Source organism: Misgurnus anguillicaudatus, chromosome 25 (genome assembly GCF_027580225.2).
Source record: "Misgurnus anguillicaudatus chromosome 25, ASM2758022v2, whole genome shotgun sequence".
Classification (NCBI taxonomy): Eukaryota; Metazoa; Chordata; class Actinopteri; order Cypriniformes; family Cobitidae; genus Misgurnus; species Misgurnus anguillicaudatus.
In genome coordinates this window covers 33859820-33875962 of record NC_073361.2, presented here as the reverse complement: position 1 = coordinate 33875962, position 16143 = coordinate 33859820, and the positions used below count along the sequence as shown (strand labels likewise).

The following is a 16143-nucleotide window of genomic DNA, read 5'->3' as shown; positions in this document are numbered from 1 at the left end:
GAGCCGTGAGACGCCCGATGTCGCCCTCTGATGCAGATAATAGGGTAACGCTGCGATCGACCAATCAGATGGGCTGTTTACTGGAAATGGTAATGGGATAAGATGAGGTTTGAGAATGAGTCACTAGCAGTAATCAGACTCTATAATTCAATTACAGTCTGATTAAAGGTTATTAATGGGTGCATGAACCACACCTGGAGATTTAAAGCTGCCATACAAATCCTCATTAAACATCCCAGAGAGGAAATGTGACTTATAAAACATTAGACTCATATAAACCAGAGAATTAATGAACAGCGAGTCTTCAACAAGATCAATGTTTTCCAAACGTTTTACAATTCTATACCCTACTAAACAATAAACGTCATTCTGTGTATCACACACATCCGATCTTTACGTACAGTCCCATATAGGTTCATGTAGGTTGTCTATGAACCGGAAGTGTCGAGGTGTCCTTGATCAAGTGCAAATGCAGTCCATTTACCATTTAGGCCCTGAAACCCTGAACTAAATGTTCTTGGTGGTTTTTAGCATGTTGCTGTGTTGATGTTCTGGGTGATTGTCAGATGGATGTTCTCTGTGACGTTCTGCTCTGTAGATATGACTGAAACATCATTGGTGAACTATGTTTTATCATTACTCCAGCAGTTGAAACAGACCATAAAACATAATCATGTGTACTAGTTAACTTTACACTGATAGGTGAACAGGTGTGTGCTTTTGAATAGATGTTAAGGAAATGAAAGTTAGTAAAGATCAGACCTTCACCCGTAATGTGTGTAGCTATAGAATGTTTCAGACATCAGCAGTGTGGGGTCGAGCTGCCCTCGTCTCATTCAGTCTGTCTGTGATGTGGAGGTTTTAAACAGGCCGAGAGTTTTTCAGCTCAGACGGAAGATGGAGGTCAGAGTTCAGCTCGATCGGGCAGAAACTGAATTGAATTTGTTGTAGGAACAGAATGAATGTTTCAGTGCTGCTGTGGCTGAGCTCCTTTAATAGACACTCTCATGTGTTTGCCTCATATTACAGCAACCATGTGCTTGTACATCCATCCACCTACCCGTCCATCCTTCCATTTATTCACCCATCCATCCACCCTCTCATCCACCCGTCTGCTGATTCATTCACTCACCCACTTGTCCATACATCCATCAGTCCATCCATTCAACCATCAGTTAGCATGTAACACAGTTGCACGAGAGTGTTTTGAGAGTAGAGGACTCCATATGCTTTAAAATCACTCTTTCTTTCTTGTACTACAGTGAAAACATTCTTAAAGAGGGGTCATGAGGGCTGGAGATTAAAAATACTGATATATAGGAATGCATTATGGTTGTAATGAAGGGTTTAGAATTGTAGTTTGGGCTCTACGGTTATAGTTGTTGTTCTGGAGCTATTGCTGAAGTTATAGAGCTATACTCAGGGGTTATAAAGTTAGGCTCGTGGTTTCACAGGTACACTCAGGGTTATGGAGGTATACTCATGGTTACCGAGCTACGTTCAGGGTTACCGAGTTACGCTCAGGTTACTGAGCTACGTTTGAGGTTACCGAGTTATGCTCTGGGTTACCGAGCTATGTTTGGGGTTACAGAGTTACGCTTGGGTTATCGAGCTATAACCCGGGGTGCGTGGGTGGGGGGGTTGGGTTATGGAGTTATGCTCGGGTTACTGAGCCACAATGGGGTTAATGAGTTATGCTTGTGTTATCAAGCTACGTTTGGGGTTACGGAGTTACGCTTGGGTTACCGAGCTATAATCTTGGGGGGGGGTGTTATCAAGTTATGTTCGAGTTATTGAGCTACATTCGGGGTTATGGAGTTATGCTTTGGTTACCGAGCTATTACCCCTTGGGGAGGATGGGGGTTATCGAGTTATGCACGGGTTACTGACATACGTTTGGGGTTATGGAGTTATGCTCTAGTGGTAATTGAGTTAAGCTTGGGGTTAGCGAGTTATGCTCGGGTTATTGAGCTACTTTCGGGGTTACCGAGTTACGCTTGGGTTACCGGGTTATGCTCGGGTTACTCAGCTTCATTTGGGGTTATCGAGCAACGCTCTTGGTTATTGAGTTAAGCTTGGGGTTACCAAGTTATGCTTGGGGTTATCGAGCTACCCTCTGGGTTAAATAGTGTGAGTAATTTCAGTGTGCTGTGCTGCCTGTTGCATGTTTTCTCTGTTTATGACAGCAGTCTGGATGAATGTATTCTTTGGCAGATGGTGGTACTGTTGCTGTCTGATGGAGAACAGCAGATGTTTTAAAGGCAGATATGAGCTTCACCTGCAACAGTTTCATTAAGCTGTCAACACTTCACATCTTAATATTTCTCCAGATCCTTCATGCCTGAAGAGCAATTTCTAATAAACACAGATCATCTTAGATTAAAACCATATTTCAAGTTTATCTTGAGTAAAAGACTCAAGCTGCCCACACTGATTGTTGATTTTTAGAAGTTGATGTAAAGAATAATCAACAACGGGCTGTTGGATTATTAGAAAATAATGCACACCCAAGTTGTTAATGCAGCACGACACAAAGCAGAGTGCCATTACACATTGGGTATGCATTATTTTCAAATAATTCAAAGAACCAGAGTCAATTATTCCTCTTATACCACGGTTACCACAGACATTGATCTGGTGGTTATTTTAAGACGTTTACCAGGTCAGGTGTGTGTTTATTAAAAAATAATGCATACACGTGGAACCTTTCTAAACGAATCATTCTCATCATATAATATATTATATTTACTTAACAAATAGTGTTTGTACTCTTGGTGAACAATCACTCTATAAAAAACGTATCATTTAAGTCCCCTAATTCTTATTCTGCAATGACTGATTTACTCAAGCCCTGATGTAACCAATCCCTGATGTTCTGTGATGTTGATTTGAGATGATCTGCATTAATAATGAGCCTTTAGAAATAAAGTAGAATAAAATGAATTGCTTTATGGATGCGTGTTGTGTTTAGTATGCGTTACCAGATCTTCTCCTGTGAAAGCAGAGCATGCTGGGAGTCTCTTGCATGTCTGGACGTCAGAGTCTGTTAGAGAATATGTGCAGGTGACCTCTGTATCTGTGGGAAATGCATTTGATGGCGGTCTGACAGCTGATGTCAAGCTGCACTGCTCATTTCAATGAGTTTATAACATCATCAGTCATACATACTAATAGAAAGCTTGTGGTTGTTTAACTCATCAAAGAAAAGTTCTGCCGTGAAACTGAATAGAGATTCTGTTTTCATATTGACCACATACATCTATAATATGCATTTTAAATGCTAACAAGTGATTCTTAGCACATTGTTAAGGGTGAGGTGGTTTGTTTTAGCACATTGTTAAGGGTGAGGTGGTTTGTTTTAGCAGATTGTCATCTCTGTGCTTAGATTAAGCTTGACTTTCTTCAGTTAAATGTTTAAAGTTATTGCAAACATATCAGAAAGCATTTAGTGGCATCAGTGTTTAAAGAGAGCTCCAGTGACACATTAACAGTGTCAGTCTCAGTTTCACTCTGAGGTTTCTCTCAGCACACAGATTTATATCTGTAAACCAGGAACAAAATGGCTTTTCTCTGTTTAATTCGTCAGTGATGGGGACAGAGAGCTTCGCTCAAGGGTACATCCGGCACTCGGCTCTCCAGGGGCCGCAGCCACCAGCGTTCGCCGACCGCGCCGAGCACGACGGGGGCTTTTATTTGTGTTCCTCTCCTGAAAATAAAGCTTACTTCTATTTGAAAGAGCCTTTCCACGGGTCTGTCGGAGTAGACTCGCTCTATCTGCAGGGGTGCAGGTTAAACTTCAAATGGATGTGTTCACAGCTGGAATAAGAGTATCTTTAGTTGCTTTTGAAGAAATAAAATAAAAATAAAGATAGCGAGAGAGAAATGGAAGGGTCTGTTGGGACAGTGACTAAAGTAGCCCACCGGCATTTGATATGCATGGCTGCTGAATCACCGCTGTGTTTGAGAGAAAGCTTGGCAGGAAGGTGCTTGTGTACTTTGTGTTTCTCTTTCTGCTCTTTTAAGATGGTCAGAGATGATGTTTTGAAACTTTTATAAAACTAAAGTTTCAAGGTACCCTTATAAAATTGTTATTCAAAGAGTGCATGGATGTGACCACTGTTACATGTGTAAGAGTAATAATGAGAATTTAATGAGAAGATTTAATGATCTATAGGAAGTACAATCTGAATGAACAAGAATTAATATGATGTCACAATACAACGAATCTGTATAATCTTTTTTTTTGTGGTGTTTTTGTGAGATTGATTCCTAAATGTAGACGGTAGCAGTAAGACCTCATGCAGAACTCACTGATGTCATTTGAAGTCATGCGTTTCCTCTCAGCTGGTTTCAGTCTTTGTAAGGCCTTCAGCTGTTCACTCAGCATCCTCTTCCTGTGTCAGGATTGATAACCGCATCTCATCCACCAATCTGTCGTGTGTGCTTTTCTTTTGCCTGCCAGCCGTGGTGCTGTTGAAGAACCTCCTGTTCTGCTGTATGTGTGGATGTTTCCAGCTCAATGTTCTTGCCAAACTATTTCTACTGTATTTACACTATTCAGCTATACTGTACTGAGCCGTCTTAGCTAATATACTGTAATTATATTAAAATAATGCAACATATATAACTTCATAGTCAACTAATGATAGAATAATAAAAGATTTTGTAATGAGCAGGTTTGCATTAGGTGACTTTAATAAATTTAAACGGGAGAGATGTTTTGGTTTACTACTATGAAAGCTGTTTATGAAAGGGCTTTATGGCGGTGGTATAGGGTGGGTTTTGGGATCTGCGCAGTAAAACGGACGCCGCATTGACACTAACAATTGTGCTGTTTCACCACATTCATTGTTAGCTTGTGAAAAATACAACTTGGTTTAAAACCTATTTTAGTATAATATTTAGAGATGCAACGATATAACAGCCAATAATCTGTATTGGTCACTAAAAGCAATTTTTAACACTATCAGGTATCCTGTCAATCAAAAGAGAACAGGAAAATGCGTATAGAACATGTAAAAAAAACATCACTAGTTTAATGTTCAAGATTAATGAATGAATAACTTAAATTAATTTAATTTAGTTAATACAAGTTAATATAACCACCAAACTATTGGTATCGGCAGAAATCAGTCTGAATAATCTGTGGAAACCTTTAATATCGGTGCATCTACTAATATGTAATGAATATAATATGTGCAGTACTAAAATACTGTCCTGACATTTGCAGTTTTCCCCTCCAAACCCTTAGGCAGTAAATTACAGCTTACACTTAGACAAGCGCATTCATTAAGTGTCAGTTTTGTGTCAGATGATTTAAAGGAAACAGTTAGATGATTAGCTTCCCGTGAGGCAGAAATGTCGAACAACAGCGGGGTGCAGAGCGCCATATGGACCAGAACCAAATAAACAAGATTGATTCCGAGTCGATCACGGTGGGAAACGATTCGTTAGCTCGGGGTCGTCGATTAACACGGGTCACGCTGGGCGAGTTCAAGGGTCACCTGTGGCTTTTTCCCCTTTAAATCATTAGACAGACAGAGAGGAACACAATTATATCTCTCAGAGTTGAACTCTGCTGGTGTTTTTGTGTCTTTCTCTCTGAATGCATCTTTCTCCTCATGAAGTGGAAACAGCAGGACTCATAATTATTCGGGATTCTTTGGGTTTGCTCTGCATTCTTTAACCCGAGTGTTTCGCATCGGTCTTTAGTGTTTCACAAATACAAAAACAAAATTAATACAAGAGGTCTGATATCCCGCTGTCATTTTCAGAGTGTTAGTAGACACATTTCAATTAGTTTTAAAGTGAACGACAGCTCAGAGATAAATCTGTACAGATAAGAAATGCACACCATTTTAAATGATGATAAGCACTGTATATTTTAATCTGCTATTGTGCACCGTCCATCATGTGTGTGTGTGTGTAGTTTGTGAATCGGTCAGCAAATCTGAGCTGATGTAACACAACCTTGAGAAATGTCACATGACAAATACAGCACCATCAAACTCTTCCTGTTGCAGCATATTTTCCCATTTATTAAATTCTTGAATTAAATGTTCAGAGCCTTGAACTGAACCCTCTGGCTTTGATATGAATCACAACATTACAAACTCGGATTTAAAGGGATAGTTCACCAAAAAAAAAAAAAAAAATCTGTAATCATTTACTCACTTTCATGTTGTTACAAACCTGTATAAATTTATTTGTTTTGATAAACACAAAGGAAGATATTTTGAGAATGTTTTTAACCAAACTGTTAGTGGACCCCATTGTCAGGATCTTGCCAGATCATTGTTTTGTATTCTGGTCTAGTTCTGGATGGCAGGGTCCTGACAGTACAATGTTCTGTGTGGGTACACGTGGCTTTATATTGTTTATATATTGCCATGTGTTTCCAGTGTCCCGTCACTTTTACCCCACTCCCTTGTGTTCTATTGCCCTTATTGTTTAATGATGATCACCTGTTCCCATCTTGATTTGCTCCCTTATTTAGTGCCCTCGTGTTTGCTGTCTTGTGCTTGATTGTTTGTTCATATGGTGTGTTTGTTCCCTGTGAGTTTGTAAGCCATATTCTGTCTAGTGCGTTTATTCATCTGTTGTCTAGTTTTGTGTTACTCTTCTGTCAGTTTATTGACCTGTTTACCCCCTCGTGGGTTTTTGTTTCTGTTTATTTAAATAAACCTTCTCTTTGTGTTTATCTGCTGTCTGCTGTGACACCCATTTACTTCTATAGTATACTTTTTTCTACTATGGAAGTGAATGGGGTCCACAAATGGTTTGGTTACAAACATTTCTCAAAATATCTTCCTTTGTGTTCATCAGAACAAAGAAATGTATGCGGCTTTGTAACAATATGAAAGTGAGTAAATGATGACAGAATTTTCATTTTTGGATGAACTATACCTTTTAAAGGGGACATATCATAAAAATCTGACTTCATGTTTAAGTGCCCCTTGTGATGTCAGAAGGGGATCTTATTATAATAATACCGCCTCTTAATCTGCACTATCCAACCACAGCACTGCCATTTAGTGCAGAGATCAGCTCATTTGCATTTAAAAGGACACACAAAAAACAGCAAATTTTTGCTCACACCTACAAAGTGGCAATTTTAACATATTATAATAAATTATCTGTGGGGTATTTTGAGCTAAAACTTCACAGATGTACTCTCTGAACACCAAAGATTTATTTGACATCTTAAAAATGTCTTGTGAAATCCCCTTTAAATCCCAAAAGTGAGCATTTATAATAAGCATTAAACAAATATTTTGTGTAAACCACACTGAAAAAATGATTCATTCAATTTTCTCAATATTTTTAAGGTAAGTGGTTGCAATCAATTTTTTAAAGCTAAATTTAAACAAAAGTTTCTTGTTTCATTTTACTTTACTATTTTTTTTTTTGTTTAAATGTAGCTTAATCAAATTGATTGCCACCACTTACCTTAAAAAAATTGAGAAAATTCAATGAATCATTTTTTTCAGTGAATGACACGAACACACTATTTGGTTTAATCATTTGTAAATATAATGTCATATGTTATTAAAAGATATAATAATATTAATATAACATTTTTGTGTACCTGTCAAAATGATTTGCAGCCGTGTGTTATAGTTTCTGGCGGTTGTTATCTTGGCCAGAATTAAACATTTTAGAGTGGCGTGTAATAGATAATTCTAGATAAGTAGTTTAGGAGAGATGCTTTATTGAAATGGTAACATGTTGGATTAAGGGTTTATGGGTAAAATTTAATAACTGTGTTAAAGAAAGTTTATTCTTTAAATGTTGAAATCACACAGATTTGTGGCTTCTACAAACGTTGCAGCTCATTGTGGGTCTGGTGAAAGATTGAAACATTTTACTGAAAATCTGTGAAGAAACCCATTGTGATTTTTACCTTCCTCTACCTCAGAAGTGATTTGATAACATTTGAGTAGTTACAGTTTGTAAAGGATGAAACTGGTTGATAAGTTGTATGTAAGTCCTGCGGTATATTTATATTTCATGTTTACTGGAGTGTCTGTTCATCTAAAAGCCCTTCTGGGCTGATGGCAAGCATCCATCTTTTTTCCATTTGTAAAAGCTCCGATTGCCGTGACCCTTAGCAGCTAAACGCATGACACACACAGAAATGGCCTTACTTTCATTTATTTATGTTTAATGTGCAGGTTTTGGGCTCTGTTTTAGACCACTTAATGCTGGGTGAGATCCAGAGACCGCTGTGGGTTCCATTAAAGATACGATCTCTCCTCCAGCAGACCCCTGAGACCCCGAGCCCAACGCTGGCCGTCACATTAAAACCCACCAGCAGCCACTAAAATACAAAGCAGAAGAGTTTGAACGCTCTGGAGAGTTTTTACCGTGTGCAGATGGATGCATTAAAGTTTCTATTAGATGCATTTGTTTGTGGGTTAGCAGTCGCTCATTTTGCTGGATTTATTATGGTTTCGTGTAGATAGTGACTCTTCTTAGGGCTGACGAGTCAAGGAGGTCACTACCTATATAGACAGCACATCAGATTACTGTCAAGAGTCTCAGCAGTGGTGATCTTCTCTTATATATATAGGGGACAGCGGGGCACAAAGTAATGCTTTTTTACACAATAAACACCCACAGCTACAAATGACAACACAAACATCTACACACAGCTACAAATGAACACTTAAAGTTTGTTTGTGGGATCTACAGTTATCATACAATGACACAGAAAGTGACAGGAGTGTAAACGTTACCCCATAGGTTGGGTTCATTGTAACAAACAGAGGGTTTGTTGTAACACCTGCTAGAAAATTTAGTTTAAACACAAATAATTCAATCAAATTCTGTCTATATACTAAAGAATATTGTTTATATATCTGCTTATAATAGATAGATATCCACACATTCATCCATCCATCATCCTTCATCTAACCATCCTTGTATTATGAAGCAATGCATTTAAATAGATTAAAGATAAAAAAATCCTAATAGTGAGTTATTTTTCCTGATATTGTATTAACGGTTATCATGTCACTGTGTGACAACTAACCTCGCTGTGTAAAAAATGTTTTTAATCCCAGCTATCAGTTACTAGGAGTTGCTGACATGTTTCAAAATGCTGTTATGTTTTAGGTAACAAGACAGAGATTAAAATAATATACGGTTGGATTTGGTGACACACACAACTCAGAAAAAAAATAAGATGAAGAAATTTACTTCCATGCATCTAAAACCATATGTATAAACCTTGATGTCTCGCCCGTGCTGCTGGCCAATTGAGTGGAACGTCCGCATTTGGCGGCCATCTTACCACAGTCAGCTCGCTCACTCGTAGCATTGAGTTTTAATGATGCATATACTTTTAAATGACCATAACTTGCTTCATTTTTTACAGATTTTCAAACAGTTTGGTTTGTTATAAACGTCAAAGATGTACCCATGACACTGCATACTTACACTAAAAAAATATATAATTTCATGAAACATGTTAAAGCATCCAGAATTATAGCCACGTTAGTAACATTTGTAAGAAACCAAACCGTTTGAAAATTGGTAGAAAATTGAGCAAGTTATGGTTATTTAAAAGTACCTGCACCATTAAAACTCAATGCTACGAGTGAGCGAGCTGTCTGAGGTAAGATGGCCGCCAGGTGATGATGTTAGAGACTCCGCTGTAACACATCTGGCCTTTATACATATCTATGTCTAAAACAGTCTTTGTTCAATATCTTAACCAAAACACATCAAAACTTTTCACAAATTCACATGAGATCTTCTGACAGTAAGAGAAAAAGACCAAAAGCACAGATAGCCGTGTTACAATTAACAATAAAACAGAAGTGTCATTGAGTCGTGTTGTGCTATTAGTCTCGGACCTTCTCCAGTCCTCTGGTGCCATCTTGATCATGTTAACAAAAATAACAACTAATGTTGCATCACCTTTTCACAACTGCATATCATCATCAATAAAGATGCCAGGTTCTGTCTGGCAGATGCCTCTAATTAATGTTGAAAACAGTGAGACGGATCTGCAAGCAGCTGTTTCCACCATTCAACCCTGAATATCTCAGGTCTCTTCCAGAAGTGGCACACCGCCTGAGGCCAGACGCAACACTGAGAGAGAGAGAGTTTCTGTAGTTCATCAGCATATTCTCTCTCTCTCTCTCTCTCTCTCTCTCTCTCTCTCTCTCTCTCTCTCTCTCTCTCTCTGGTGAAGGTTGAGTCAGTTTCTGTTGGCGGTGACAAGATCTCTCTGGAGTGAACATTAGTGAAAGTGTTGCAGGTGTCTATAGGCTTTCCTGTCACGTGAAATCTCCCTGGATGTTTCCATAAACCACGTGCTGTGATTCTGTTGTCAGGACTTTTGTTGTATCATCCACCTAATGAGCTTTATAGTTGAAACTTGACATATGAGACATTTCGATTCTAATTGTGATTTGTTTGATGTGTTTTTTCTAAAGGAAATTGGCAAAGAAGCGTAAGGAGACGTTGAGCAGCACACGTCAGGAGATGACCGTGATGGTGAACTCAATGGATAAGAGTTACACTGAACAGGGTACCAGCTGTGATGAAGCCATTTCATTCATGGACAATCACAATATCAATGGAAGACGTAAGTTCTGCTCATTCTTCATATTGTAAAAGATCTGATGTCATTTCAGTAAAGTACTGCACATCAGTAAACAGTGGTTGTGCTGGTGATATTTATGTCTCAGAGTTTCCTCGTGATGTCCCATCAAATTATGATTGACAGTTGTAACCCCTCCAGCAGTCCACTGGCTCAAGAACACAGCCCATCTTAAGCTGAACCAATCAGATCTAAAACTGACTCTGGATCATTTCTGCTCTTAATAAAGACACAAACCTTTTATGTAGATATCAGAGACAATTTAACAGATTATTAACATGCATTCTTTAATAATAAAAAAAAACTCAACATCTGCAGTCATACAGTATTTGTGGGTTTACAGAGATTTCCCAGCATTCATACTTTAGTTCAGAATACTTGTCATGCAGTAATTCTGATTGGTTAAGAGAAACAGTTGTGGTAATGTGGCTTTACAGATGACAGTAACTGGCCATGTACCTGGAGTCAGATGATTTGATGTGGATTAATATTGCACGAGCATCTCTGTTTCCACTCGATGTGACAGATGTGTCACTCTGTGAAGTGGCCGGTGAACAGGAATAAATAAATAAACATGGGCTCTTAGCGCCTGTCGGATTTATCTGTGACCTTCTCACTGCTGTCTGTCTCTATAGCTGTGATTGACAGACGGCTCGCTGCAGAAAGAGATAAGTACCTTCACCACTGCTGTCAGCCTGTCTACCTGTACATCACACACACACACACACACACACACACAAACAGAAATGTTTATCTCTTTATCAGGTCTCATGTGATTGTCCAGTGTGTGTTATTTTAATCAAACTATTCTTTTATTGAAATTCAGTTTGTTTTGCTCTGAAATGACTTTGACTTTTAATGTTGATGTAACACAGATCACACAGATTCAGTTATAACCAAACAAACACTTCACTGTTATACCGCACACACACTAAACACAAACAATTTTTTGCTTGAGTTTAATGTGTTTTATTTGCGCAAAGACGTGTTTGAGGCAAATAGCGTGTGTTTTCGCCCCAGTCGCATTGCCCAATTTACGTCATTTGCATTGCCCTGTGTGAGTTTGCATCTGTTTGTGTCTTTACATTGACTTTGTATGTAATCTACTCACGCTTGGTGTGTACTACAATCTTTCTCAAACTTACCTTTGTTTCAGTACAAATTTTGTGTCCAACTATAGACGTTAAATAAGTTAAAATCCTGTTTAATTTTGATACAACAGCACTTTATTGTTTAAATACTTTATAAGTCATATCACCTTTGATATACAGTTTATAAATATATAACTAACATTTAAACTAGCTGACAGTGTTTTATGGATGAAGATTAACTCTCTTAATTCTTTCTTGTCTTATTTATAACACCTTTCCTGCTTTTTATTTCTGTTTTGTTTTTGCTAAAAGCTGTTTCCTCGCCGTCATCCTTTACCATGAAGACTAACACGCTGACCACATCCGTACCAAACTCCTATTACCCAGGTAAAGCTCAGTCTTCATCTTCTCATTTCAAATCATCTCCACTTTGAGTTTCTGACTTCACATCTGCACGATTTACACCATTAAAACAAAGTTATTTATGAAAAACATGCCTGCTTTAATTCATCATGTTTAAATATGGTGACATGAGAGAAAACTAAAAACATTCAACAGTTTTATGGAGATGAGCTTTTGTTCTGTACCAAACTCTAAACTTCATGTTTTTATTTAAACTTCAGTGATTCTTGAGAGTAAAGTTATATATCTGTGCACTTCATCGTTCCTCATCATGAATAATGCTTAACTTTCTGCTAATGTCTTACTGTTAAATGTTTTCTCTGGAATGAAAGCCATTTTTCTCTATCTTCTCTTCTTTGTAAACCTCTCGGCTCCGGCAGACCCCTTTGTGCCGACTGCAATCTTAGGTGAGAAATCTCCCGTTTGTGTTGGCACACGTCATATAGAGTGTTGTGGAGTTAATGTTTTGTGTTGATGAGAGACAGAAGGAGGTAAAAGACGCTTCCTCACATTCATACCTGCCTGCTTTGACTCTTCTCTGTGAGATACGAGGGTTTAATTCCCCCCGACCGAAGCTTCCGCTCATCCCATCCGCATTCCGTGTGGTGCGTGTGACGTCACGTCTGTCTGTGACCTCTCATGTGCATGGACAGATGATGTGGACCGGATGAGGGGGGAGAGAGAGTGAACCACAGACAGACAGACAGACAGACAGACAGACAGACAGACAGACAGACAGACAGAACAGCCCACTGTCATCTCCCATATGTTTGAACACTGAAGTGTGTTTCTGATGTTTAGTTTATAGAGGAACAGCTCTTACTGATCTTCTTCACACAGGCATCACAATCATTTATAAAATCTAAGCATTTCTCTGTTCACTATGTTAAAAGAGGGCGTGAGGTTTTCAGCAGTGACCGGCCACTTTTTTAGCGACTTGGGTTTCCAGAAGTATTTTTCCCCATTCATTATCTCTATATGAAGTCTCTATAAATATTTCAGTGAGTATTTTAAAGGTGCCGTAGAATGCAAAACTGTATTTATGTAGGCATAGATGAATAATAAGAGTTGTGTTCATGGTAATGATGACATATCATGAGCCTTAAACACGATTGTTTCCTCCTTCTTATGTAAACCTCAAAAGGCCGCTGGAAATGAGACCAATCTAAACACAACACCAACTGTGACGTTACAGTCAAGATATACACCACAAACATTAAATTACACATTAAATGAAGTACAATGTTGTTACAACACTAAAACAAAGTTGTGACTGCTGAGTTGGCGTTATCTGCTAGTTAATGCTGTATGCCAGTTAATGCTATATGCTAGCTACTATTTTTCAGGGTTTCCTGAAGAAAATGTGTTAGTTTAGGTGGTAAGGTTGGGCGGATGGGCGGGGCCTGGGGGTGTGGCAATCAACGGGGCGTACGCATCATGATGAAAATGAAAATATTTTTTATTAAAAACACTCAAATGAATCTTATTTTTTTTTGTTTTTAACAGATACCTCTAACGGGAATAGCTGCGTGATGAAGTGAAACTAAAGGGTTAAAAAACACAAACTAAAGCAGTTGTAGAACGTCTGGCGAACAATGATAGACAGTGCGAAGATTGTAAAAACTGATTATTTCCCACTACTAATTACATTATCTTAAAGGAATGTAACTCAACAATGTTGCTCAACAATTATATCGAATCAGCAGGCACATGAAACCTATCTAGCAGGTTGCTCAAACAACAAAATCACCAGCTAACTTACTTTAAATTTGCAAGATCTATAGACTTACTATAGACAGGCTTAAATAAACCCAAAACTTAAGTCCACTTACAGTTCTCATGGACACGTTTTTTATCAACTGGCTATCCTCCAGACATGACGGACCACGTTTTTACCTCATTCCGGCCGCGTGGCGCACATGCACGCTTGTGGTGTGAAGCACCCCTGCGCTATTCTCCGATATACACTTGACGGCCTTTTGTGCAGTGAAATTTTATTTTTTTTGGATGACCTAGTTATGGCGGTAGGGTTTCACAGCTTAGGCGGGCTGCCCAAACTGCAAAGTGCTGCAGGAAACCCTGGACGTTACAGTTACGTTTTGCAGGTCCATACTGAAAAAAAAACACAAACTTACCATTCAGAAACGTCCATTAACAATCTCCAAACAATTGATTATTCCTCAAAATCTGATACAGACTCAAACATAAGATCTGTTTACACACACACAGAGCTACTGAAGGAGAAACAGCCAATCAGAGCAGAGCTCAACATTATTATTCATGACCCTTTCAAATAAGATAATAATAGACCATTTAATTCTAAAGACAAATCCTAGGGTTGTAAATGGACATGAAACACTGACTCTGGATCATTTTTGCACTTAATTAAACCACAAACCTTCTATCAGGGAATAATTTAACTGATTATTTAGATGCATTCTTTGGCACCTTTAAATGATTTACTCTCTTTATTATTCTACTGCGTTTACATTTAAGACTTCACACTGAACTGAATACAGATTCAGAGGTGATTTGTTTCAGAGTTTGAATAAAATTGGCTCTAGTTACTTCTTACAAGCTTAACAAAGAGTCATATTACCCAGCAGCCCTTGTGGCGTCATGTAGATTCAGGCTGAGGGTCTTAAAATGAACGTTGAAATATCGTTGGAGTATTTGATTGGTGGGTTTTGCTGTAAGGATTTTGAATGGGACTTTTACTTCTGAAACTTTTCTGTCAGCTGATTTGGCCTCGTATCAGAGAGAGAGACCCAGAAGCTCAGATTAGTCTCTGGACTTCATGTTTAGCTGCTCTTGCTTCAACTATCTTGTTGCTTATACCCTGTTTCCTTCTCTTCCTGTTTTTCTTCACATTTAACCTGTTACGTACCTCTTAAAAAGTGCCCATTAATGGTAAGTTGACGATCTGCCCTGTGTTTTTTTGGGGGTGACTGTCAGTGGGATCTACTTCCCCCCCCTCAAACCGTGTCGCCTCTCTCGCATGGCCTTGTGTCGCATTTCGCCCTCCCCGTTCACCTGTGCAGTCATTAGTTAGCATGGCCGTCACCCGTGGCCGCCCTCTTCATACATATGTGACACCCTCACCTACCCGCATCTTCAGCTGTGGTTTCTTTTGGTTTTGCCTCCGCTGCTCCCGACCCTGTTGTCGAAGGTGTCGCATCTGGACATCATTTACATGCCGATCAACCCTTCATTCACTATCGACGGCCATCATTTCACCGTTCGGTTCATCTCATGTTGACATTGCATATAGCGAGTTTCTGTGTAGATGTTAGTATTCAGGTAGTTTATCAGAACGGACGTACGGTAATTACTTTAAGGCCATGATTATTTATGCATATGTTTGATGTGTGAGATGTTTGTGGATGAATGTGTTGGGTTAGCATCACCTGTTTGTTGTTGTTGTTCTCATCTTCTCATGTAACTACGAAACCTTTTCTTCATCCATTTCTTTAAAGTTTTCTGCAGATTTCTCTTCTGTTGTCGATTGGTGGTCGTGTGGGTCTCATGATTTGTTTCGCCTGCTTTGCTTTTGTTCTATCAGATGAGAATCACACGATGAACAGCGAAACCAGCAGCCTGGTTCAGTCGCACACTCATTCCTATAAGAAACGTGAGGCGGTGGACGTACCGTATCAGACGGGTCAGCTGCATCCGGCCATCCGAGTGGCAGATCTTCTCCAGCACATCACACAGATGAAGTGTGCCGAGGGTTACGGCTTTAAAGAAGAGTACGAGGTGAGTGACGCTCACGTTGATGATGACCATCCAGACATGTTAAAGGAACACTTATAAAGAAAACATCTTTCACTGTTTACTCATCCTCATGTTTCTGTTATAATACAAGAACTTTGACATTTTGAAGAATCATTCTCACTGGTTGCGTTTGTCAATCATTAAATCATACTGTTTCAATCTAAACTAAATAATTGAATGGATTATTTTGATTGGCAGTTTATGAATCTTAATCTGAAACAATGAAAGACCTTTATGAGTGAAATATGCCTTTAACATTCGCTT

General features: G+C 38.8%; 1 protein-coding gene across 1 annotated transcript in view; it reads left to right on the top strand.

Moving 5' to 3' along the window:
- The window catches only part of ptprma (protein tyrosine phosphatase receptor type Ma), a 181086-nt gene that overhangs the window by 143076 nt on the left and 21867 nt on the right, over window positions 1–16143 (top strand). The window contains exons 17-20 of the mRNA XM_073864064.1: window positions 10446–10597; window positions 12016–12090; window positions 12486–12512; window positions 15668–15861. Coding sequence (XP_073720165.1) covers window positions 10446–10597; window positions 12016–12090; window positions 12486–12512; window positions 15668–15861 — 448 coding nt within the window. The remainder of the gene's footprint in view (window positions 1–10445; window positions 10598–12015; window positions 12091–12485; window positions 12513–15667; window positions 15862–16143) is intronic.